This window comes from Megascapheus bottae, chromosome 37, assembly GCF_031878675.1.
Source record: "Megascapheus bottae isolate mThoBot1 chromosome 37, mThoBot2.hap1, whole genome shotgun sequence".
Taxonomy (NCBI): Eukaryota; Metazoa; Chordata; class Mammalia; order Rodentia; family Geomyidae; genus Megascapheus; species Megascapheus bottae.
The window spans coordinates 4,628,823-4,654,517 of NC_143545.1; the positions used below are offsets into that span (position 1 = coordinate 4,628,823).

The 25,695-nt window shown below is 48.0% G+C and overlaps 1 protein-coding gene across 1 annotated transcript; it reads right to left on the reverse strand.

The window, feature by feature from the left end:
* Window positions 1-9,097: 9,097 nt before the first annotated feature.
* On the reverse strand, window positions 9,098-19,708 carry LOC150042120 (C-type lectin domain family 1 member A-like). The gene is made up of 6 exons (XM_090325351.1): window positions 19,549-19,708; window positions 16,525-16,623; window positions 15,923-16,099; window positions 11,410-11,561; window positions 10,393-10,508; window positions 9,098-9,900 (listed from the first exon to the last, which is right to left on the reverse strand). Exons 1-6 carry the CDS (start codon window positions 19,661-19,663, stop codon window positions 9,750-9,752), a joined length of 810 nt encoding a protein of 269 aa, XP_090181477.1. The 5' UTR covers window positions 19,664-19,708; the 3' UTR covers window positions 9,098-9,749.
* Between the last annotated feature and the right edge of the window lie 5,987 nt (window positions 19,709-25,695).

A 25,695-nucleotide genomic window follows, 5' to 3' on the forward strand; every position in this document is an offset into this window, starting at 1 on the left:
TTGGCAAAAAAGCTAGTACAAGAGGAAAAAGTAAAAGGAGGAGGAGGAGGAGGAGGAGGAGGAGGAGGAGGAGGAAGGAGGAGAAGAGGGAGAGAATGGGGAGGAGGAGGAGGAGGAGGAGGAAGAGATGGAGGAGGAGGAGGAGAACGAGGAGGAGGAGGAGAGGAGGAGGAGGAGAGGAAAGGAGGAGGAGGACGAAGAAGAGGGAGAGAATGGGAGGAGGAGGAGGGAGAGGAAGGAGGAAGGAGGAGGAGGAGGAGAACGAGGAGGAGGAGGAGAGGAGGAGGAGGAGGAGGGGAGGAGGAGGAGGAGGAGGAGGAGAAGAGGAGGAGAGGAGGAGGAGGAGGAGGAGGAGGAGAGGAGGAGGAGGATAGAAGAGGGAGAGAAAGAGGAGGAAGGAGAAGGAGGAGGAGGTGAGGAGAGAGGAGGAGGAGGAGAGGAGAGGAGGAGGAGGAGGAGAGGAGGAGGAGGAAGAGAGGAGGAGAGAAGAGAAGGGAGGAGGTTGAGGAGGAGAGGAGGAGGAGGAGGAGAGGAGGAGGAGAAGAGGAGGAGGAGGAGAGGAGGAGGAGGAGGAGGAGAAGAAGAAGAGGAGAAGAAGAGGAGGAGGAGGAGAGGAGGAGGAGGAGGAGGAGAAGGAGAGAGAAGAGAAGGAGGAGGTTGAGGAGGAGAGGAGGAGGAGGAGGAGAGGAAGGAGGAGAAGAGGGGAGGAGGAGGAGAGAGGAGAGGAGGAGGAGAGGAGGAGGAGGAGAGAGGAGAGGAGGAGGAGAGAGGAGGAGGAGGAGGAGGAGAAGAGGGAGAGAGAAGGAGGAGGTTGAGGAGGAGAGGAGGAGGAGGAGGAGGAGAGGAGGAGGAGAAGAGGGGGAGGAGGAGAGGAGGAAGAGTGAGGAGGAGGAGGAGAGGAGGAGAGAGGAGAGGAGGAGGAGGGGAGGATGAGGAGGAGAGGAGGAGAAGAGGGGGAGGAGGAGGAAGAAGAGGGAGAGAGGAGGGAGGAGAGGAGGAGAAGGGGAAGGAGGAGGAGAAGAGGGAGAGAAAGAGGAGGAGGAGAGAGGGAAGAGAGGGAGGAGGAGGAGGAAGGAGGAGGGGAGGAGAAAGGGGGAGGAAGGGGAGGGGAGGAGGAAGAGAAGAAGGGGAGGAGAAGAGGGAGAAGGAGGAGCAGGAGGAGGGAAGAGGAAGAGAGGAGGAGGAGGAGGAGGAGAAGTAGTTGTCGGAGCTTCTCTTCTCTCTTCCGTATTGTAGGAAACACAGGCCACCATGAGTTCTTTCTTTCATTTTGTCTCCCTCCTCCCCACCTTCCCTCTCCAGAACCTTCCTCCAAGTGACACCATTCTTCCTGTTCCATGTTCAGGACCCTGGCGTGCCCTGAGTGTGGTTTCTTGCCTTCTCTGCCTGGCTTCGCTGGCAACCTCCATTTTCTTGGGGTGTCAAGGGTAAGGAGAAGAGCAGAGCTGCACAATCATCTGTTACCTGCATGTTCTCGGGGCCTTTTCTAACCCCGGGCTGGCTTCTCCCTGTCTCAGTCTCCTGACAAGCTGGCTCTGGTTTTAGCCTTGTAGATCCCCTCTTTTCCTTCTGGAATGTCCATGTTTGATGAAGCCTGGGTGGGTCTCGGTGGGCAGTGTTTCAGATTTCCACTATGTGGCGGCGGAAACTCAAGCAAAGCTCCAACAGCAGGAAGAAGCATGGCTGGAGCTCAGGCAGTGGAAGGCAAACGTCACGCTTCCTATGAGCCAGGCATCGAGGCAGAACTCTGCCAGCTTAGGTAAATCATATCGAGTTCACTCAACCTGAGACTGATTCTCCCTGACTGGAACACATGAGTAGCCAGCAAAATGCTAGACTGGAGGGATGGTTCAGCTGGTAGAGCACCAGTCCCGAGTGAGCAAGCTCACCAAAATGTGAGGCCCTGAAGTCAAGCGCTGCTACTGGACAGATAAAAGAAAATAGCAGGCAGACACCGGTAGCTCACATCTGACATCCTAGCTACTTAAGAGGCTGGGATCTGAGAATCTTGGTTCAAAGCCAGCCCGGGCAGAAAAGTCCGAGAGACCCTTATGAACAATGAACCATCAGAAAACCAGAGGTGGCGCTGTGGGCTCAAGTGGTAGAGTGCCAGCCTTGAGCAAAAGAACTCAGGGACAGTGCCCAGGCCCTGAGTTCAAGCCCCAGGACTGACAAATAATGATAATGATAATAATAATAATAATAAATAAAATAACTCTCAGACTTTAAATCTCACTTCATTATTCAATGCATTTCCAACTGTATTGGGGCAGTGAGATGGCCAGACACCAGGGAGCAATCAAACAAGTAAAGACCGCAACAGAAAAAGAAAACAAAACAAAAAGTTAATTTAGAGAAAGAAGAGATGGATAAAAACTAGGGAATTCTATCCATTTTTCTTTAGAAGAAAGCAAAACCATGGGTAACAATATCCCCAAATTAATGTTAACTGAAATCAATCATCAGAGACATTTTTCTCACTGAAATTGTGTGTGTGTGTTTGTGTGTGTGTGTGTGTGTGTGTGTGTCATTGGACTCGAACTCAGGGCCTGGATGCTGTCCCTGAGCTTTTTCATTTAAGCCTGGCGCTCTACCACTTCAGCCACAACTCCACTTCCAGCTTTTTGCTGGTTGATTGGACTTAAGAGTCTCCTGGACTTTCCTGCCTGGGCAGGATTTGAACCATGATCCTCAGATCTCAGCCTCCTGCTGGGATGGCTGGGTGTGAGTCTCACATGTGACCGTGAGGATCCTAAGGAGAAATGCCTGTATTTGCAGCGCCTGTCTGTGGCCTTTGCCCACTGAAGTGGACTCAAGGAAAAGACCACTGTTACCCTTCGTCTCCGAACACGGGAAGGTCTGGCCCAGCGGTCGACAGGAGTGTTTGAAAATGAATTCCAGTCTCCTGCTAATTGATAATGAAGAAGAGATGGTAATTGCTCTCTTTACGCTTCCATGTTATTCTGAAAATATTCAGTAAACACACACACACACGCACACACACACACACACACACACACACACGAAACAAACAATTTTAAAGGAAAAGATAAATTACAAATAAAATAAAAACCCACCCCCAGAGTCTCTGTAGCATAGAATTCCTGAGCAAGGGATTCTTTACCTGACTTTTATCACTGTCTCTCCTCTGTTCTCACCTTTAGCATAACCATTTCAACATAAATTGAAGGTAAGACTTAATTTGTTTCTTTTGTAATAGTAGCTTTTGTAGGGGGGTCTGGATCTCACAGTCTTGCTGTCTTGCGTGGCTTTGGCACTCGAAGCTGGTGCTTTACCACTTGGGCCACACCTTCACTTCCAGCCTTTTGCTAGTTCTTTGGAGATAGAAGTCTCCTGAACTGTTCTGACCTGGGCTGGCTTTGAGCATCAACCCTCAGATCTCAGCCTCCTGGATAGCCAGGATGACAAATTGAAGCCACGAGAGCCTGGCTATTTAATAATAATAATAATAATAATAATAATAATAATAATAATAATAATAAAATAGACATTCACCCTTGCTCTCCCTTAGTAAAGAATCTATTTCTTGCTACCAAAAAAAAAAAGATCAGACTTTATATTCCACGGGAGTTTTCGTTGGTGTTGTATTTATGGGCTCCACTCGTGTCTTACAGGATTTTATTACTGGGAAAGCTTCCAGAAGCTGCTGGTAGGTGCCCACTTCTGGGTAGACCTGACTCAGGATGCACTCTCCAGATCTTGGCTTTGGCAAGATGGTTCCCCTCCTCCAGACCTGTAAGTATTAGATTTTTTTGGGGGGGTGGAGAGGGGTTAGTGTTGGATCAGTCATGCATGGGTCTTGAACTTGTGGCCGGAGAGCCATCACTGAACTCTTTTGCTTAAGGCTATTGCTCTACCACTTGGAGCCACAGTACCACTTCAGGGTTTGGGGTGGCTTAGTAGAGCTAAGAATCTCATGGATTTTCCTGCCAGGCCTGGTTTTGAACCTTGATCCTTAGATCTAGCCGGGATGGCAGGCACACACCACAGCCATTTTGTAGGAAAGGTTTCGGGGAGAATTAAAGATTGGAATCAAAGTGTCCTGGCTAGTTTGATCATGAAGCCAAAGCAGGTGGACATTCAAATGACAGCTTCTTTGGGGGTCCAGAGCTTCCCGTCTTTACAAATCCCAGGTTCAAAATCCAGCATCCTATTTTTTGGTTAATAACTGAGACAAAAATAATTGTTCTTCAGAGAAGAAAATGAAGCCACACACACGAGGGTGCCATAGGAAAACAAATGAAAGTAAATCCAACTCGGGGTGCCAGTGGCTCCCAGCCACTCGGGAGGCTGAGATCTGAAGATCATGGTTCAAAGCCAGCCTGGGCAGGAAAGTCTATGAGACTCTTATTTCTAATGATCCACCAAAAATAAAAGCTGAAAGTGGGGCGGTGGCTCAAGTGGCAGAGTGGGAGCCTTGAGCACAAAAAGCTCAGGGGCAACACCCAGGCCCTGTGTTCAAGCCCCATCGCTGACCAAGAGAGAGACAGAGAGATTAGAAAATTGATAGATGAGGAGCTGGGAGTGTGGCCTAGTGGTTAAAGTGCTTGCCTAGCATGCACGAAGACCCGGGTTCAATTCCTTGGTACCACATACTTGGAAAAAAGCCGGAAGTGGTGCTGAGGCTCAAGTGGTAGAGCTCTAGCCTTGAGAAAGTCCAAGGACAGTGCTCAGGCCCTGAGCTCAAGCCCAGGACTGGCAAAAAAAAAAAAAAAAAGAAAATTGATAAATGATAGATTGACAGATCGATTGCAATGATACCCAGATGAAAGATGGTTAGATGATGAATGATAGATGGATGGATGGATGGATGGATGGATAGACAGACAGACAGATAGACAGATACAACAAATCCAAACCCATCTCTCAGGAGTCATCTCTGAGCCCGTCAGTCCACCCTCACATCTAACCTCGGGCATGCTTGCTTTTACAGCTTGTGGGGCGACAAGTTCCAGTCTACCCAAGTCTGCAGTTACCTTAGCAGTGGTCACCTTTCCTCCGCTAACTGCAGCAGTGCCAAACACTTCATCTGTGAGAAAAGCGCCTGTGTGGGAGACTAGCTTACCCGAAGCCATTTCTGTTCTCCTCACAGGAGGAGAAATTGCACCCCCAAAAACTCCAGCAGCCACATGTGTGCTCTGAGGTTCAAAAACTGCCCAGAATAAAAAAAAAAAAAATTGACTTGATGTGGAATGGCTGAAGGCCAGAAATTCAAATTCATTGTTAGGGGGAAAAACAAAACAAAAGGAAGAAAATCATTATTTATTTATTATTTTATTTTTCCTTTTTGGGGGGGCCAGGGAAGAGACAGGAAGTAGCGCTGACTAAATAGCACGGAGAAAACCTAGACGTCATTTGAAGAGGTGATTTAATCAGGGAAAGTCAATTTTCTTAAATACACAAGTATGCCAAGAGAGAAAGAACAAATAAATAACACACATTCTGCCTGCCAGATCGTTCCATTTGTTTTTCCTTTCTCATCCTTTTTCTTTTTGTTGTCTCAGTACTGGGGCTCGAACCCAGAGCTTCAAGTTCTTGGTAACTTTTTTTTTTTAATCTAAGGCAGGTGCTCCACCAATTGAGCCACGCCTCCAATCTGAGTTTTTGCTTTTTTGTTTGTTTTTTCTAGTGAATGGGACATAAAAATCCTTTGGGTTTGTCTGCCTTGGGATGCTTTCAAGGTGTGAACCCCAGATCTCTTGTGGGGGGGGGGTCTCAGGAACTCAGTGAGAAGATAAAAGATGTTTATGTAAGAAAGGGAAGGAGAAAGGGCGAACGAATGCATTCACATTATTCAGTGAAATATTAAACCCATGGCAGGGACGACATGTGGAAACTGGGGGGAAGCAGAGGAAAGAGTGACATTGTCCCCCCCAAAAAAGAAATGTACTCAACACCTTACAATATGACAGTCCTTCCCCGGGTCCCCTTAATAATGACAAAAAATATATATATTTTTAAAATACTTCTGGGGCCTGGAGTGTGGCCTAGTGGTAGAGTGTCGGCCTATCATGCACGAAGCCCTGGGTTCAATTCCTCTGTACCACATATACACACAAAAGCCACAAAAAGTGGTGCTGTGGCTCAAGTGGTAGAGTGCTCGTATTGAGTCAAGCTCGAGGACAGTGCCCAGGTCCTGAGTTCAAGCCCCAGGGCCAGGCTCCCCCTCCCCCTAAAAACTTCTATAAACCAGATAGGAACCTCTAATCCCAACTACTCAGAAAACTGAGATCTGAAGGTTGTGGTTCAAAGCCAGCCTGGCAGAAAAGTATAATGGGAATGAAGATGTGATTTGGGTGATAGCATACCAGCGTTGAACCAAAAATACAAGCCAGAGCATGAGGCCCTGAGTTCAAACCTTGTACCATCACACACACACACACACACACACACACACACACACACACACACACACCCTAGGAATGAGAAGAGCCCGTCTTTGTTTTGGTTTGTTTGAATTCTTTTCCTGTGCTTACTTTAAACTGGGCAGTGTAAAGACTTGATTATCTTTCGGGTTCCTCAAAGAATTGTTCCCTGGGAGTTGTGTTTAGAGAGAGGACTGAAGCCCTTTAGAATTCCTCAGGGGGGGGAAAAAAAAAAAAAGTACCAGGACACAAAGGCAGATAATGGAGATTGTCAGAGTCCAGGAGGCTTAACCATCTACCCAACCAACAACCAACAACTTGATGCTCCCCAACAGAAAAAGATTCCTACACAGCAGGTAACCCTGCCCCCCCCCCAGGGTACCTGTTCAGGAAAAAAAAAAGGTATTAGAATAGCTGGGCACAGTGGCTCCTGTCTGTTAAACCCAGTGACTGGGGAGACTGGAGATGGAGGATGCAGGTTGGAGGCCCACAGGACAGAAAAGTCCATGGGAGTCTCACCTCTAAGGAACCACCATCAAACAGACCCTTAAGGGACCACACAGAGGCTGTGCGGTCAAGTCCCAGGACCAGAAAAAAAAGAAATAAATACATAAACAAAGTCTATGAGGCCTTGAATTCAAGGCCAGCTTCAGGCTCACACACAAAATTAATATTTATCTGTAAAAATATCCTTTTCCTCCACCCACCAAATTTAAAAAAAAAAAAAAAATCTTGACTGCAAACAGCAAGGCTGGCTCTGACCCCTGCCAAGCTACTTCTTGTCTGCTTCTTTCAGACAGTGGCTTTCCCAGGAAGACCTTCCTCCATGAGCCTCCAGGTCCTTCTGGTTTCCGGCCTGCTTCCTGTTGATAAGTGCTCAGGAAAGGCCTGGCTCTGGGGAACTGGGCCTGGGTGGGGGGGGCTGTGCCAGGTTTCCTGTGGTGCCCTTCAAATGACCTTCAGGCAGGCGAGGCCTACATGTCCTGAAATGAAGTCAGGGCCTGTGCTTCCCAGAAAATGGATCTCTCTGTCTGTCTGTCTGTCTGTCTCCTTTTCTTTTGTTCCTTCTTTCCTTTGTCCTTTCTCCCTTTCTTTTCTTTCTTCTCTTTCTTTCTCCCTCATTCTTCCTTTCTTTTTTCTTTCTCCTTCTTTCTCTTCCTTTCTTGCTCCCTCTTCCCGTTTCCTTTCTCTCTCTCTCTCTCTCTCTCTCTCTCTCTCTCTCTCTCTCTCTCTCTCTCTCTCTCTCTCTCTCTCTCTCTCTCTTTCTTTTTCTGCCAGCATTTGGGCTTGAATTCAAGGCCTGGGCACTGTCTCTTACTTTTTCCTACCAGGCTGGTACTTTACCACTTGAACCACACCTCCAGGTCTGCCTTTTTGCTGACTGGTTGGAGATAAGAGTCTCACCCAGTTGCCTGCTCAGGCTGGCATTGAACTGTGATCCTCAGACCTCAAGTCTCCTGAGTAGCCAGGATTACAGGCATGAGCTGAGGATATGCAGTAACCATTCTTCCCAAACTCATTTTAGGATTCATTTTTAATATTTTCCTTAGCTTCTCCTAGGCTGCATATCACAATTTAGATGACAAAGCCAGTTCCATCCCTTAAGTCCTGTGATATTATTTATCTTGCCTCTCTCTCGGTTTCTGGATTCTTCAAGGGGATGGGAGTTCAAGCGACTATGCCTAATCTTCCTGAGCACTGGACACTGAGTCAATATCCGTGCACACAGCTTTACCTGTTTAAATAACAATTGCTACCCACCAGCCCTGAGAGCTTCTTTTATAGGCATGACATTAGCCACTTTCCAGAAACAGTTTCTCTTAGAAACATTCCGTGAATTGGACAGTGGTGTCATCCTAGCTACTTGGGAGGCTCCTAGTTCAAAGCCAACCCGAGCAGGAAAGTTTATGAGACTCTCATCTCCAATCCACCAGCAAAGAGCCAGAAATGGAGCTGTGGCTCAAGTGGTAGAGCACCAGGATTGAGGGAAAAAGTTAAGGGACAGCACCCAGGCCCCGAGTTCAAGCCCCAGGACTGGTATGTATACATACACACACATACACACACACACACACACACACACACACAGAGGCACAAGTATATTAAAATCAACCTCTTGAAGACAATGTATGCCAAAAAATGTACATTTTCTGCAATAATTACAAAAACAGTATTCTCAGAGTTCCCACAAATTCTTGAGGCACAAGCAATCAAAACAATTATGTGTGTGTGTGTGTGTGTGTGTGTGTGGTCCTTTGTTGAATTGTCCCACAAATCACAAATCCATTCTAAAACTCTATACACTTCACTTTTTTATTTACATTTCTTATTTACATTTATTGTTATTTACATTTATTATTATTAAATCTTTAGAGTTCGGTGCTTTGGCTCACGCCTGCCGTCCCAGCTACTCAGGAAGCTGAGATCTGAGGATCAGGATTTGAAGAAGGCAGGAAAGTCCCTGAAACTCTTCTTTCCAATGAACCAGCAAAAAAAAAGCTGAAAGTGGAGACATGGCTCAAGTGGTAAAGCACCAGTTTTGAGTGAAAAAGCAAAGAGACAGCGCCCAGGCCCTGAGTTCAAGCCTTAGTACTGGCGGCTCAAAAATAAAAATAAACCTTCAGTACCTAAAAGGTATAGGCATAATTTCAGAGGAAGGAAGGAATAAAACTCAACTCTCTGCACCTCGCAGAGATTAGTTTTCTGAACTCAGGTCCAGCACCCAGGCCCCTGCGTTCAAACCTCAGGACTGGCATTAAAAATAATAATGATAAAAAGGTAAAGCTGATGAAGTTTATTATTGAGAGCCTAGGAAAGGAAAAAAAATAAATAAACTGGAAACAAATAGGAATACAACAACAACACAAAACAAACCCTAGCTTTGTAGTTCACCCAGGAGGGAGAAGGCAGGTGAATTTCTCACAGCCTTCAATGCTCAAGTGGTAGAGCAGCCAACCTTGAGCCAAAGAAGCTCAGGGACAGAGCTAAGGCCCCAAGTTCAAACCCCAGGAGTGGCACAAAAAGGAAAAAAAAAAAGACACACACCACCACCCCCTCCAAAACATATGAAAATTTTTCTCTAAGTCAAGCAGAGAACTGGGTTTCTGGGTCTGGCTAGTGACCCAGGAATGGAGATTTCTTGTGACCTGATAGACTGTAACCAGATTGTATCTTAATCCTCAGGAGAGTTACAGATTCAACCCTGTTGTGCTAGGAACTGCGATCCCCCTGTTTCTCCCTGGGAATCCTCTGACCCTGACAGCTTCCTGGCTCCCCCAGTCCTGCATGAGCCATCCTGGGTTGGCATCTTTCACTGCCAGGCTCCCCCTCATTGTCACCCAGGGCTCAGGGGGATGGGGGGGCCTAGCTGAGCTTCTTGGGGTCCACAGGGGGGGCCTGAACCTCGCAGGCACAGCGCCTCAGCTCCCTGCAGTCCTTGGAGAAGGCTTTGCCGTGGAGAATGGTCACACACTCGCTGGGCTTCACACTGGCCGTGTCCACCAGGATCTCAAACCTTCCATCCATCAGCAAGAAGAAGAAAAGCAAAAGGAAAGGACCACAGCCCTGCTGGGCCGCCCTGTGCAGTCGTCCAATGCGCTTCCTTCTCTTTCTTCCTCTTTTTTTTTTAAATTCCTAAGGCCCAGCCCCAGATTCGAACTCACTACCTGCTGCTCTCACCCCCTGGGCTGGCGCTCTGCCAGCTGAACCAGGCCCCCCGCCAATCGCGCCATCAGCTTCCTTCGCCTGCCTCCCCACATCCCAACTTCCATCCCAGGCACAAGTTCCAATGGCACTCGACTACTTGAGTCTCTACCTGCACATCCTGCTCCCCCCTCCCCTCCCCTCCCTCTCCTCTCCTCCCCCCTTCCTTCCCCTCCCTATCCCCCTCCCCCTCCTCACCACTCCCCTCCCCTCCTCTCCCCCTTCCTTCTCCCTCCCCACTACCTTTCCCTCTCCCTCCCTCCCCACTCTTCTCCTCCCCCTCCCCTCCCCCCCCCATACTCACAGGAGCTGAGAGTGGGGGGCGCTGTCCCCCCACAGCCAGGCCCCGCCACCCTGACGCGCCAGCCCCGTCCAGTAGGAATAGAAAAACTCTGAGTAGCTCCGACGCATGGTGAACTCCTGAGATGGCATTGGGGGAGGGGGTCAGGGCACGGGGGAGGGCACAAGACCCTGCTCAGGCCAGAGCACACCCCCCCCCCAAACCAAGCACCAGCAGCGCCTCCTGGCTGCCCAGCTACTCAGGAGGCTGAGATATGCCAGGATGGAGGTGCAGGGCCAACCCGGGCAGGAGAGTGTGCGAGACTCTCACCTGTAAGGAGCCAGCAAAAAGCCAGACGTGGAGCTGTGGCTCAAGTGGTAGAGCACCAGCCTTGAGCCAAAGAAACTCAGAGACAGCGCCCAGGCCCTGAGTTCAAGCCCCAGAACTCAAGAGGGGGAGTGTGTGTGTGTGTGTGTGTGTGTGTGTGTGTGTGTGTGTGTGTGAAGTATTTTGGTATTTTATAGCCAAGAATCACAACAGAGATTGCTTAATCATTCATGATTTTTTTTTATTTTGTCCATTATGGGACTCGAACTCGTGGCCCGGGCGCTGTCCCTGAGCTCTTTTCCTCAAGGCTTGAAAGCCACAGCACCATTTCTGGTTTTCTACGAGGTCACTGCAGATCAGAGTCTCATGGACTTTCCTGCCCAGGCTGGCTTTGAACTGTGAGCCTCAGATCTCAGCCTCTTGAGTAGCTATGCTGTGTGTGTGTGTGTTGTGAGTGTGTGTGCCAGTAGTAGGGCTTGAACTCACAGCCCGGGTGCTATTCTTTTGCTTTTATCCCTCAAGGCTGGTGCTCTACCACTTGAGCCACAGCTCCACTTCCGGCTTTTTGGTGTTTAGATGGAGAGGAGAGCTTCACAATCTTTCCTGCTCCTCAGATTTCAGTCTCCTGAACAGCTGGAATGCCACATGTGTCCAGAATTCTTATAAAGGCCTCTTCCTGCCAATCCCTCCATACTGGCAGGGCCCACAGCTTACCAGGACGTCCTCTGTGTCTATCTTCAGCATGGTGGCGTTCTCGGCCGCACAGTAAGAATTGCAGTCTGCCCAGCTTCTGCCATCTTTAGAAAACTGGTAGCATTTGTCTCTGTACCATTCCCATCCATCCGGACACGGGCTGCACCTGTGTCCTGCGTGCGGGGGAGACATGAACTCAGCAAGGCCTTTCCTACGGGCTCTGCTGGGCTTCCTCTGGTGAAACCATCTGGTGTTTGATAGTGTAGGAAATGGATGCATAGTACATCTGGAGGCGTGGTTCAAGTGGTAGAGCATATGTCCAGCAAGAGAAAGAAAGAAAGAAAGAAAGAAAGAAAGAAAGAAAGAAAGAAAGAAAGAAAGAAAAAAAGAAAGAAAGAAAGGAGGGAGGGATGGAGGGAAGGAAGGAAGGAAGCAGAAGAAGGAAAAGGAAAGAGAAGGAAGATAAAAGGAAGCCACAGGCTGGGAGTTTGGCCTAGGGGTAGAGTGCTTGCCTAGCATGCACGAAGACCCGGGTTCAATTCCTCGGTACCACATACATAGAAAAAAGCCAAAAATGGTGCTGAGGCTCAAGTGGTAGAGCTCTAGCCTTGAGAAAGTCCAAGGACAGTGCTCAGGCCCTGAGCTCAAGCCCAGGACTGGCAAAAAAAAAAAAAAAGGAAGCCACAATCTTTGCCATTCAGGAGGCTGAGATCTGAGGATCACAATTCAAAGCCAGCTCAGGCAGACTTATCTCTTAGCACCACAGAACCAGCAAAAAGCTGAACATGGAGCCATGGTTCAAGTGGTAGAACACCAGTCTTAAGTGAGTAAACTAAGGGACAGGGGTGGGAGGGGTGGCTCTGTGGGTAGCATGCCAGCCAATGTGTGAAAGCAGCAGGTAGCAAGTTTGAGTCTCTGTCTCAGACCTAGAAAAAAAAATGAAAAGAAAAGCTAAGGGACAGCTCCTAAGCCTTGAGTTCAAATCCCAGGACTGGCACAAACACACACACAAACAACAAACTCTAGAATAGACCAAAGATAGGAAGGTAACAACAAAACCGTGACACCACTAGAAGAAAACAAGGAACAGAATTGACCACATTCCTGTAGGCAAAGATTTTAGAATATGAATTCTGAGGTAGGGAGCAACAAAAATGAAAATAAAGAAGTAAAGAGCTTTGGCACGATCATCAACAGAGAGAAAAGACAACATCGTCATCAGAGAAAATATCCATATACAATTCATCAAACAAGGGATTCATATTGCAGAGATAGGAGGAAATCAACAACCCAAACAATAGGCAAATACTATGATTTGAAAATAGGCAAACGTAACAGAAAGACTTAGAAAAAGTCATATTAAGTGAAGTAAGCCAGACTCAAAGGAACTTAGGCTCAATGGTTTCCCTCATTCGTCATAATCAGTAGAAACCTTGGGCTCTACTAGCAGAGATTTGCAATAGAGCAAAATCTTGATACATAAGGACATATAATGTGAAGCTAATTGAAAGGACCTCCAGGATAGTGAAACAAAAGCCATATAATGAATGATTGTTGTCCTTAATGTACTATGTTGTCTCTCATCTCCTTTGCTGTCCCTTGGTTATCTCATATTGGTATAGTATCTCACTTTGTTATCTGATATATTGAATTTATTTGTATTTGGATATTTGAAATTTGATAGGGAAGGGGGGAAAACTAAGACGGGTGGGGGGTGTGGGGGGGGAGGGAAACGGGTACCAAGACATGTGAAAGGCTATCAATGTATGTGAATTAACGCACCTCCTATCTGGCAAATATCATGTAACCCTTTTACTAATTACAATAAAAAACAAAAAAGGAAAAAAAAAAGAAAATAGGCAAACGTGCTAAAGAGCTGTGGCTCAAAAGAATACATTCCACCAGTGCTCACGCCCGTCATCGCAGCTACTCACGAGGCTGAGATCTCAAGATCATGGTTCAAAGTCATCCTGGGCAGGAAAATTCATGAGCCTCTTTATCTACAATGAAGCAGCAAAAAGCCAGAAGGAGAGGGGAGGCTCAAGTGGTAAAGCACCAGCCTTGAACAAAAAGCTCAGGGATAGCATTCAAACCCTGAGTTCAAGCCCCAGGACCAACACTAAAAAAGAAAGAAAGAAAGAAAGAAAGAAAGAAAGAAAGAAAGAAAGAAAGAAAGAAAGAAAGAAAGAAAGAAAGAAAGAAAGAAGAAAGAAAGAAAGAAAGAAAGAACAATAAATGATGACAGGATTCCCAAGTGGGAAGGCAGAGGAGATGAAGTGGCCTTCCTTCCATGCCCTGCAGCCAGGATGGCCTCCGCCTGTGATTCCGTCTGTACGTCTGTCTGTGAGGGGAAGAAGACACTGTGTGTACTTGAGAGTTCCAGAAAGAACAACACAATCAGATGTGGCCACGTAGGCATTGCCTGACCATGTGTGGGAAAGAGTGTGAGAGACAGCTGAGCTCAGTAACGTGAGCCACAGAGACAAAGATAGAGACAGAAACAGACAGATGGAGGGACAGGTAGACAGAGACAGTCAGACAGAGCCAGAGCCAGAACCAGACAGAGACAGAAAGACAGAGCTAGAAAACAAGAGTCAAAAAAGACACACACACACAGACAGACAGTGACAGAGAGAGTTAGAAAGACACACAGACAGACAGACAGAGATAGAGACAAAGATCCAGAGAATAACAGGAGAGACAGACCAAGAGAAAATGAAGTAATGCCTCTGGTCTCTTCCAGTAGTATTTTATTTAACAGTGTATTTCATCTGTCATTGGTCTTGTCTATTCTATCACTTATCTTTATTAAAATTCATATTTTTGGACTCATCCAGCCATGTCATACTGAATTAAGAAACCTGCTCTTTTAATTCAAGTAACTTTCTTTTTGCACTAGGGCTTGAACTTAGGGTCTGGGCACTGACCCTTACCTTTTTTTTCCCTCAAGGCTGGCATTCTGCCACTTGAACCACACCTCTACTTTTGGCTTTTGGGTGGCTCATTGGAGAGAGAGTCTCATGGGCTTTCCTGCCCAGACTGGTTTTGAACCCCAAACCTCAGATCTCAACCTCTTGAGGAGAACTATGATTACAAGCCAGTGGTATATGATCATTTAAAATAAGATTTTACTGGCCGAGGCAGTGGCTCATGCCTCTAATCCTAGCTACTCAGGAGGCTGAGATCTGAGGATCATGGTTCAAAGCCAGCCTGGGTACAAAAGTCCATGAGACTCTTATCTCCAGTTAACCAGAAAGCTGGAATTGGTGGTGTGACTCAAGTGGTAGAACACCAGCCTTGAGCAAAAGAGCCTTGAATTCAAATCCCAGGACTAGAAAAAGAAATTAAAAAACAAAGAAGTATAGCTTTAACTTTATTAACTTCTTAATGAGAATAGACTTTTATGAGAAAAGCCATCTTCTCTATGAAAGCAGTTTGCTTTCCTTCTGTCAGTCTTGTGAAGATTATGCTTTTCTTAAAAGTTCCTGATTTGTGAAAGAAGGGATGACATTGTCCCAAAAGAAATATATTTATAATCTGATTTAGGAAACTGTGATCCCTCTATAAATCCTTCAAAATATAAATATATCTATATATTGACATATGTAGGTATATAGATATATCTATATAGGTATATGTAGATATAGATATCTCTCTATGTACTTGCTTTGGCCTGGTGGTTTGGCTTTTCATTATTTATCCTAGACAAAATCAGCCGTTAAAGAAAGTAGCTGAGGGTGTGGGTAAGTAAGATTGGGCATTTCTCAACAACTCTCAATGATCATTTGAAGTAAATACATCCCCTCCTCTTCAAATGAGCCAATCATGAGCAGGGTGTGAACCTGAGCTCAGCCAATGGGAGAAGAGGGGCGGGGCCTGGTGTGTTAGGTATAAATAGGAGAGCTGTCTGCCCTCTCTGTGCCTGCTGACCAGATCTGATTGCTTCCCCTTTCTGCCCAGAAGTCTATTTTGCTTGGTTGAGATGCTTCTTAGTTTTCGTATCCTCCCATTGGGACTGTCTTTGGTCTTGGAGAGCATTTTCATAAACAGAAGTACTACAGTCAATGAAAATATAATCGATGTTTGATTCACCGGTAGTGTGGATTCGGTTGTTAATGGTTAGCTATTGTTATTATTTCAAACGTCTGCACGTAAGCTGGTGCAGGTGGTTCACACGGATAAAATCCTGGTGACTCAGGAGGCTGAGATCCTGGTTCAAAGCCAGCCCGGGCAAACCAATCAGAGAGACTCTTCTCTCCAATGAAGCCAGCCAAAAGCTGGGTGGCGACGTGGTTCATTGGATAGGGCACCAGCTTTAGAGAGAAAAAGCTAAGTAAGAGCACAAGGCCCTGAGTTCAAGGCCCCTGTACACACACACACACACACACACACACACACACACACAGTCAGCATTTGAAGAGTTTTTGTGTAGTGACACAAGGGGTGACCTGCTTTGTGATCCCAAGCACATGACTGGGGGGTGTTCATCCATGTGGGAAGTTTCCCAGGCTATGGGAAATGTAGGGCTGAGTACCTGCACTTTTGTTGTAGAGCTCACGGCAGAGTTTTTGGGCCACATTCTGCAGACTTTCTCCGAGCTTCCTATTGTGTCCTCGGAGCGATTGTATCTCTCCGGACAGATCTTGCAATTTTTCTTCCATTTCAGAAATGCTTTCTCGCTGGGTATTGGAGAGCTGGTAGAACTGAAAAACTAACCCAAGTCACCAAGTCAGATTGAACGGCTTAGACCTCGTGTGTGTGTGTGTGTGTGTGTGTGTGTGTGTGTGTGTGTCCTGGGCGACTGGCTTTGAACCATGATCTTCAGATCTCAGCCTCCTGAGTTGCTAGGATGACAGGCGTGATCTCTAAGGAGCTGCCCAAAAGCCGGAAGTGAAAGTGTGGTTCAAGTGGTACAGCACCAGCTCTGAGTGCCAAAGTTGAAAGATAACGTCCAGATCTTGAGTTCAAGTCCATGTCCACACACAGACACACACACACACGCACACATGTTGAATTATGCCCCAGACTCCAGCATTTAAGTTTGATTTTTTTAAAAATCCACTGCGAGATATAATTTTTTTCCTCTTAAGCCCGCCCCCTCCCCTCTCCTCCAAGGCAGAGCTGGGGTGAACTTACACACAAAGCCCAGGGCCACCAGTCCTGTCACCAACACCAAGCAGAGGGTCAGCAGAGTGAGGGCCACCGGACGCCAGGGGGAGCAGCCAGTCCTGTGCTCTGTGGGACACAAAGAGAGAGGGGTTTTCCACCTTCCTGTGTGCACAGCAGCCAGCCAAGGGCAGACAGCAAAGAGTTTACGTGTGTGTGTGTGTGTGTGTGTGTGTGTGTGTGTGTGTGTGTATGTGTTTGCCCTTTGCTTTTTGTGCCAGTCCTGGGATTTGAACTCAGGGCCTGAGCACTGTCCCTGAGCTTCTTCAGCTCAAGGCTGGTGCTCTACCACTTGAGCCACAACGCCACTTCTGGTTTTCTGATGGTTCCTGGAAGGTACTAGTCTCATGGTCTTTCCTTCCCTGGGCTGGCTTTGATCCACCAGCCTCAAGGAAGAGTCAGACTCTGTGTTTAATGAGTCGATCTGTCAGAAAGACAGAAACTCTCTCTGCTTCCCCGTGAGCCTTCCATCTTCATAAGCTGCAGTATTCCTGTAAGAAAGACAAGGGGAGGGGAAAGGACAGAGGGGGAGGGGAGAGGGCAGGAGGGGGAGGGGAGAGGGCAGGAGGGGGAGGGGAGAGAGGAGGGGGAAAGGAAAGAGAAGAGGGGAGGGGAGAGGGGAGAGGAGAGAGGAGAGGGGAGGGGGAGAGGGGAGGGAGGAGAGAAGAGGGGAGGGGAGGACGGGGAGCGGGGAGAAGATTTCTCCAGTTGACCTTGCTTGCTGGCCCCAAAATAATGACTTGTTCTGATGGGAGCCATCATAAAAAAAAGTGATTACTTGGGCTGGGAGTTTGGCCTAGTGGTTAAAGTGCTTGCCTAGCATGCACAAAGACCCGGGTTCGATTCCTCGGTACCACATACATAGAAAAAAGCCAGAAGTGGTGCTGTGGTTCAAGGGATAGAGCTCTAGCCTTGAGAAAACCCAAGGACAGGGCTCAGGCCCTGAGTTCAAGACCCAGGAGTGGTGCGCACACACACACACACACACACACACACACACACACACACACACAGGGCTTCTCTGTAAGGCTGGTGGCATGGAAACATTGTTCTTTCTCTGGGGGTCACTGTGAAGGAAGCTGTAAATCCAGACGCCTCCTAATGCTTCCAGGATGGGGGGGGGGGCTGAGAAAGGGAGGAAAAGAAAAGGAGGCCCCAGAGGTATTTGATAAAGGAAAGGAGGAGAGGGAGGAGGAGGAGGAGGAGGAGGAGGAGGAGGAGGAGGAGGAGGAGGAGGAGGAGGAGGAGGAGAAGGAGGAGGAGGAGGGGAGGAGAAGGAGGAGGAGGAGGAGGGGAGGAGAAGGAGGAGGAGGGGAGGTGAGAGAAAGAGAGGGAGGAGGAGAGGAGGAGGAAGAGATGGAGGAGAAGGGGTGGAGGAGGAGAAGAAGGGGAGGAGGAAGAGAGGAGAGGAGGAGAAGGGGAGGAAGAGAGGAAGGAAGGAAGACACTTGCAGCGGTCACCCCAGCTCCCCAGAGGCTGAGATCTGCAGGTCACCATGGGAAGCCAGGGTGGACAGGAAAGACCACGAGGCCTCCGCTCCAAGGAACCAGCAAAATGCCACCCGTGGAGCTGTGGATCAAGTGGTAGAGCGCCAGCCCTGAGCAGAAAAAGCCAAGCGAAGGCATAAGGCCCTGCGTTCAAACCAACCTAAAGGAGACCAAAAGTGGGGGATTCGGGGAAGGGACTCTCGTGGGAGCCCAGGGCCCTGAGCTCCCCCACCTGGCATGAGTGGGAGCTCACAGGGTGGATGGATGCATTGGCTTCTCCTAAGTACCGCCATCCATCCGTGTGTTAGCCACGAGGACCCCAGCCTTTTCCAAGGGCCCTGCCTGGTACTGGAATCTAAACTTAGTCCCATCTGTACTGCGCCCTAAGGGAAGCTCAAGGGCTCTGCCTATCATAGGGAAAGAGCCTCAGGCTCTCACTCTGCTCACAGTGGGTGCTCAACCACCCGAGCCACGCCTCCATGCCAGCATTTTGCTGGTTGTCATTAGAGATGGGTGGCGCAGAGATTTTCCTGCCTGGGCCTACTGTGAACTATGGTTCTCCTAATAGCAGATTTTTTTAAGTGGCTGTGATTAGAGGCGTGAGCACGGGTGGGAGACAGAATCAAATAACACATCACAAATAACTAGTTCTGTTAGAAATCTCCCTCTGTGGAGACACGAGTTCGAACAGCAATAAATAAATAATAAACAAATACTCAAGCAAACCAGGCCAGGAGTGTGGCCTACTGGTAGAGTGCTTGCCTAGCATGCACAAAGACCTGGGTTCGATTCCTCAGTACCACATATATAGAAAAAAAGCCAGAAGTGGTGCTGTGGCTCAAGTGGTAGAGCTCTAGCCTTGAGAAAGTCCAAGGACAGTGCTCAGGCCCTGAGTTCAAGACCCAGGAGTGGCAAACAAAAAAAAAACCCACTTAAAATTTTAAAATATATATAATAGGAATCTTATTGATGTCAGATAATTATAACAATAATCATTAACTGGTTTATTTGGAAAAAATAAATATAACAATACTAAAACTAAAAAAAATCCGATTCCCAAATCGGAATCACAGCTTAGTAAAAGAAAACAAAAGCCACAACAGGCTTGATCAGGTCCAAGAACTAGTAAGAATTTGTTTACCCTGCGTACACCTTCCCCCCCTTTGCACAACTCCCTTTACACATGCATCCACTCCCTTGCACACCCATTCGCTCCTTTCCAGAAGACCCTCACCCAGACACCACAATCAATCAAGTTCTGGATACCACACCGAGACACAGTGGATTTCTTCGGAGACTCTAAACTTCCCAAAACAACTTGCAGGGAAAACAAGCAAACAAACAAACAAACAAAATGGCAGTGCCACACAGCTCTGAAAACCATAACAAACAAACAACCAAACAACCGATCTCCCCATCTTTTCCCTGGCCTGGTGTCAGCCCAGACAAGAGACCCCATCTCACACAGCTCTCTGCGGTTCTAGCTCACTGGTAGCGACATTAGTACCTGCAGGCCTGGGCTGCGGCTGGCTGGGCGTGGTAAAGGCTCGGGAGGAGAGGCTGGTGGCTGTGTCCCATTCCTCATCCCAAAAGCCTGTGGTGCTGCTACTCTTGCCAGGCATCCTGATGGCTGCAGGAGAGGCCAACCCTGTTCCAAGCTGTCCCTCTCTGCCTGGGGCGGAAAGTGCTAGAAGGTATTTTCCTAGGTCCACACCCATTGGGGATGGGAAAGATCTGACTCCATTTCCTGCAGGGAGGGAGGGAGGGGCCTCTCCTCTGTGTCCCTGGACTCGTGTGTGTGTGTGTGTGTGTGTGTGTGTGTGTGTGTGTGTGTGTGTGCGCGCGCGCACACTACAGAATTCAACACAGAACTCATAGAGTCAAGCAACGTATAAAAAGCATCTGAAGGAATTGATTTTAAAGTGGGGTTATTTTTTAATTAATAATAGAAGAGCGCTCGCTATGTAAGTTATTTGCTTATGGCAAGCTAGGAGAGCAAATTTTGGAGAACGTGGAAAATCACTTTCTCTTACAGAAAAAGAAATACACACACACACACACCCACACACACACACCAGTCCTGGGGCTTGAACTCAGGGCCTGGGCGCTATCCCTGAGCTTCTTTTGCTCAAGGCTGGCTCTCTACCACTTGAGCCACAGCTCCCCTCATGCATGTTGGTGATTTGGTGGAGATCAGAGTCTCCTGGACTTTCCTGCTCTGTCTGGCCTCCTCTGTCTGACCTCTAACCGCGATCCTCGGCTCTCAGCCTCCTGAGAAGCTGGGATGACAGGTTTGCGCCATCAGCGTTGGCCAGAGGACATTTCCAGCGGGTGGAAGCCACAGGGAATCGTGATTCGCGTCTGCACTCACGAATTCTTCATGACTTTCAATCACCAGGAGCTTCGAACCCAGCTGAGTGCAATGCCTTCTGCTTTCATCCCAGGAATTCAGGGACAAAGCCAACAGGTAACAGCTCCTGTCATGTCAGGACCAGCCTTGGGGACAGGGACTCGAGAAAAGTCCTGCAAGCAAGCAAGTGACATTATTCACTTCATCAGCTTGTTCTAACAGCAGCACAGTTCACCTAATGGGTTAACGAGGTTTTCCTTGATGGTTCCATGAGAATAGTGTGTGTGTGTGTGTGTGTGTGTGTGTGTGTGTGTGTGTTCTAGGCCTGGGGCTTGCACTCAGGGCCTGGGCACAGTCCTTGAGCTTTTGTGCTGAAAGCTGGTGCTCTACCACTTGAACCACAGCTCCACTTGTGGCTTTTTGGTGGAGGTAAGAGTCTCATGGAGTTTCCTACCCCAGGCTGGTTTTGAACCATGAATCTTAGCTCTCGGCCTCCCTAGGTGAACTCTGATCTCCAATGAACCACAATAACAATAATAACAATCACAATAAGGATAAATAATAACAATAATATAGCCAAGCTTAACGCAAGACCTCGAGTTCAAACCCCACATAAGGAAAAAATAAACATAAAGCAAGCAATCCCATACAGAAACTCACACCTCTTCCTCCCCGGAGCTTTTTGTGCTTCCCTAACTAGTTGCTCAATAAACGGGTGATTTCATAGGTGTTCTGTGAACACAGACCTTTGACCTCCAAATGGCAATTCTGCTTACACCTGACCAGTCGTATTGCCCTAACCGGACCTTTTTAATCAAGCATTCTCTCACGGTGAGTAAGGAAATATTCCAGTGCAATCTCTTACCACCCAAGGACAGCAGATTTCACTACGAATCTCTCCTCCTTCTCCTCCTCCTCCTCCTCCTCCTCCTCCTCCTCCTCCTCCTTTTCCTCCTTTCCTTTGTGCTAGTCTGGGGTAGGGCTTGGGAACCGTCTCTTGGCTTTTATTGTTCCAAATTGGTGCTCTACCACTTAAGCCACAGCTCCATTCCACCTTTTCTCTTTGCTGGTTTCCTGGAGATGAGAGTCTCACAGACTTTGAACCATCATCCTCTCCATCTCAGCCTCCTGAGTAGCTGGGGTGACCAGCATGTGCCACTGGCTCCTACTTTTTCTACAATTACTTCTAAAATAAAATAACACACACACACATATATATAAACATATAATATATATATATATATGTATGTGTGCGCATCAAACTCAGAGACCCAGGCCCAGAGATCAACCCCCCCCCACCACCAAAAACAAATAAAAATTAAATAATTAAAGTTCATATCAAGGACAGAGATTTGGGAATCCTCAGTAATCACCTTTACCCTCGTCTCTTTCTTCTGTAATTTAACTGAGAACCACACAACACGGGCACAAGGAAGAAGATAAATACCTTTCCCTGAGGCCTCGGGCTGGTGAAGTCTGGCTGGGGAAAAGTCTGATGGAACTTGGCCACCTTCATCCAAAATTCCCGCCCAGGGGCTGGTGTTCCATTGTTCTAGAAGGTTCTGCAGCGACACCACATCTGGCCCAACATGTGTGCCTGAACCAACAAACACAAAACTCAGTTATGACAATGGAGGAAATAGTCACTGGGCCGGCTTCCCATTCTTCATTCACCCCCCACACCTTTTTTTTGTTTTTTTGCCAGTCCTGGGTCTTGAACTCAGGGCCTGAGCACTGTCCTTGGACTTTCTCAAGGCTAGAGCTCTACCACTTGAGCCTCAGCACCACTTCCGGCTTTTTTCTATGTATGTGGTACCGAGGAATCGAACCCGGGTCTTCATGCATGCTAGGCAAGCACTTTAACCACTAGGCCAAACTCCCGCCCCACCATCTTCTTAAAATTCATCAGAACCCCAAAACCCTGGAAAAGCCAGCTTTGGAATTGACTGGCTTCAACACACTGAGTAGTAAACAAACCACCCAAGCCAGGCACTGGTGGCTCCCGCCTGTCAGCCCAGCTCCTCAGGAGGCTGAGATCTGAGGATCACGGTTCAAAGCCAGCCGGGGCAGAACAGTCCATGAGACTCTTACCTCCCATGAACCAGCCAAAAAAAAAAAGCCTAGAAGTGGAGCTGTGGCTCATGTGGTAGAGCACCAACCTTGAGTGGAAAAGCCAGACACAGCCCAGGCCCTGAGTTCAAGTCTCACTGAGTCTTGGCACAAAAAGGAAACAAACAGTGTGACAAGTTGTTAGAGTGACAGAACCTCACAGTTATGGCCTTGTGTCCCCCAGCTAGACCACAAAGTCCAAAGACAAGCTCTGTGGGGAGACAGAAATCTCCACCTGCCCTCTGTTTTTTCCTTCTTTTATCTTGTTTTCCTAACATGAAACCCTTCTGAACCTTTCCCCTTGTGAGACTCTTCGTGAGTGTGTGTGTGTGTGTGTGTGTGTGTGTGTGTGTGTTGCTCACAGGACTTGAACTCAGGACCTAGAGGCTCTTGGTCCTTTTTGTTCATTCTCTCAAGCCTGGCGCTCTACCATTTGAACCACAGCTCCACTTCCAGCTTTTTGGCTGGTGGTTCATTAGAGAGAAGAGTCTCATTCATGTTTCCTGCCTTAGGCTGGCCTCAAACCACCATCCTCACACGTCAGCCCCTGAGTCCCCAGCATTACAGGCGTGAGACATGACGCCCCTCTTCTGGTCGTGAGACACCTTTCCCGGGTGTGGACCTCAGCCAGGGCGCCCCTGCCATTCTGAGCGTCTCTGCCACTCTCCTCCATAGGCCAAATAAAGAGAGCTGAGAAAGGCGCGGGGGTTCCAGGGCCACCCCCACTCCAGAGTCTTCAGGGGTGCAGGTAGTGTCAGGTTAAACCGAGAGATTTGGGGTGCAGGGGTGAGCAAGGTCTCTAGAGTGACCGCAGTCCTGGACCCCGCTGCACTGTGAATGCCATCTTTGTCTTCGGAGGAGATGTGGAGAAGTTATTTTCTCCTCTTAGGAGAGCCAGGGTCGGACTGGGAGTTTGGGTTAGTGGTAGAGTAGAATACATAAAGCCCTGGGTTCGATTCCTCAGTCCCTCATACACAGAAAAATCCCCAGAGGTGGTGCTGTGGCTCAAGTGGTAGAGCTCTAACCTTGAGAAAGCCCAAGGACAGTGCTCAGGCCCTGAGTTCAAGACTCAGGACTGCCAGAAAGAAGAAGGAGGAGGAGGAGGAGGAGGAGGAGGAGGAGGAGGAGGAGGAGGAGGAGGAGGAGGAGGAAAAGAAGAAGAGGAGGAAGAGGAGGAGGAAGAGGAGGAAAAGAGGAAGAGGAGGAGAAGGAGGAGGAGGAGGAGAAGAAGGAGGAGGAGGAGGAAAGAGGAGGAGGAGGAGGAAGAGGAGGAGGAGGAAAGAGGAAGAGGAGGAGGAGGAGAAGGAGGAGGAGGAGGAGGAGGAGGAGGAGGAGGAGACACGACGACACCCATGGCACACACCTCTTATCTCAGCTAACTCAGGAGGCTGAGATCTGAGGATCATGGTTCGAAGCCAGGCAGAGTAGGAAAGTCCCTGAGACTCTTATCTTTAATGAAGCACCAAGAAGAGCATGAATGGGAGGTGTGGCTCAAGTGGTAGAGCACCAGCCTTGAGTGGAAAAGCTCAGGGACAGCTCCCAGGCCCCGAGTTCAAGACCCAGGATTGGCACAAACTAAAGGGGAGGAGGGAGCACGTTTATCTGTGAATCCAGGCTTTCCCTGGAGCCAGAGGTGACTGGGAAGGTGACAGGAAATGGCTCAGCCCTGAAGGAGATGTGTGTGTGTGTGTGTGTGTGTGTGTGTGTGTGTGTGTGTGTGTGAGATTCAGAGGCCAAGACAAAGCCAGTGTGCTTTCTGCCATCTGCTGTCCAGCCTCAGGAACTGCAAGTCACATTGAAGAATTTAATTATTATTATTATTATTATTATTATTATTATTATTATTATTAGACTATCACCTGCACCCACTATCACACATCTGGCATCCCTGAGCCCTGAGGATCACGGTTCAAAGCCAGCCCTAGGCAGGAAAGTCCATAACACTGATCTCCCACCATCCAGCAAAAAGCCAGAAATAGCGTTGTGGCTCAAGTGGTAAAGCGCCAGCCTTGAGCAAAAGAACTCAGAGACGGTGCCCGGACTCTGAGTTCAAGTCCCAGGACTGACAAAAATAAAAATAAAAATCGATCCATCAGGAGCATTAGCAATGGAACATTTATTTCTGGAAAGGGGTGAGTGGAAAAGTTCAACTTCAGGAGCCTTTGTAGTTTCTTTTGCAAATTAATTTTTCTTAATGCCAGTCCTGGGGCTTGAACTCAGGGCCTTGGCACTGTCCTTAGGCTTTCTCAAGGCTAGAGCTCTACCCCTTGAGCCACAGCTCCACTTATGGTTTTTTTTCTATGTCTGTGGTACTGAGGAATCGAACCCAGGTCTTCATGCATGCTAGGCAAGCACTCTACCACTAGGCCACACTCTGGGCCTTCCTTATCTATTTTTACGAACCCTTTATAAAAGCAAAACCCCACTTTTGGCTCATGTAGGAAATAGTAAGCAGGCTGCAGGGCAAAAGCTGTAATTTGAGGATTTACTTACGCACTCAATTTCTTTATTTAAATACTAGCAGCCCAGCATATAAGGTAATGGACAGATAGCCCTCAGAGAGACGAGCTTACAGAAATGGCCTCTCAACCAAGACGTACTCAGGAGGTTGAGATCTGAGGATCGCAGTTCAAAGCCAGCCTGGGCAGAAAGTTCATGAGACTTTTATTGACAATTAAGCACCACAAGAAGAAAAAAAATACCCACAAGTGGCGCTGTGGTTCAAGTGGTAGAGTGCCAGCCTGGAAGACAAATGCTCAGAAACAGTGCCCAGGCCCTGAGTTCAAGTCTCAGGATGTGAAAAAAAAGCAAGTATTTCCTACATATAACTCATGAACAAAGCAGTGTGAGTGACACATTTAATGGAAAATTTAAGACTATACAATTTCAGGGGAAAACAAAAACCACAAGAAACGTTTCGTGACATCCACTTAGGCAATAAGTAATTTCACATGTTGCATCAACATGTGAAACTTCTGCTTTTCTAAGCACTCTGACCGGAGAACCAGAAGAGAAGCCATGCGGAGACCAAAAACCCAAAACACCTCACGTCCCCTATCACATAAAGGCTTAGAAGTCCCAAATATATACAGTTGTCCCATGGCGGGGGGGACATATTAGCCAGGTGCCAGTACTCAGACCTATAATCCCAGCTACTCAGGAGGCTGAGATCTGAGGATCGTGGTTCAAAGCCAG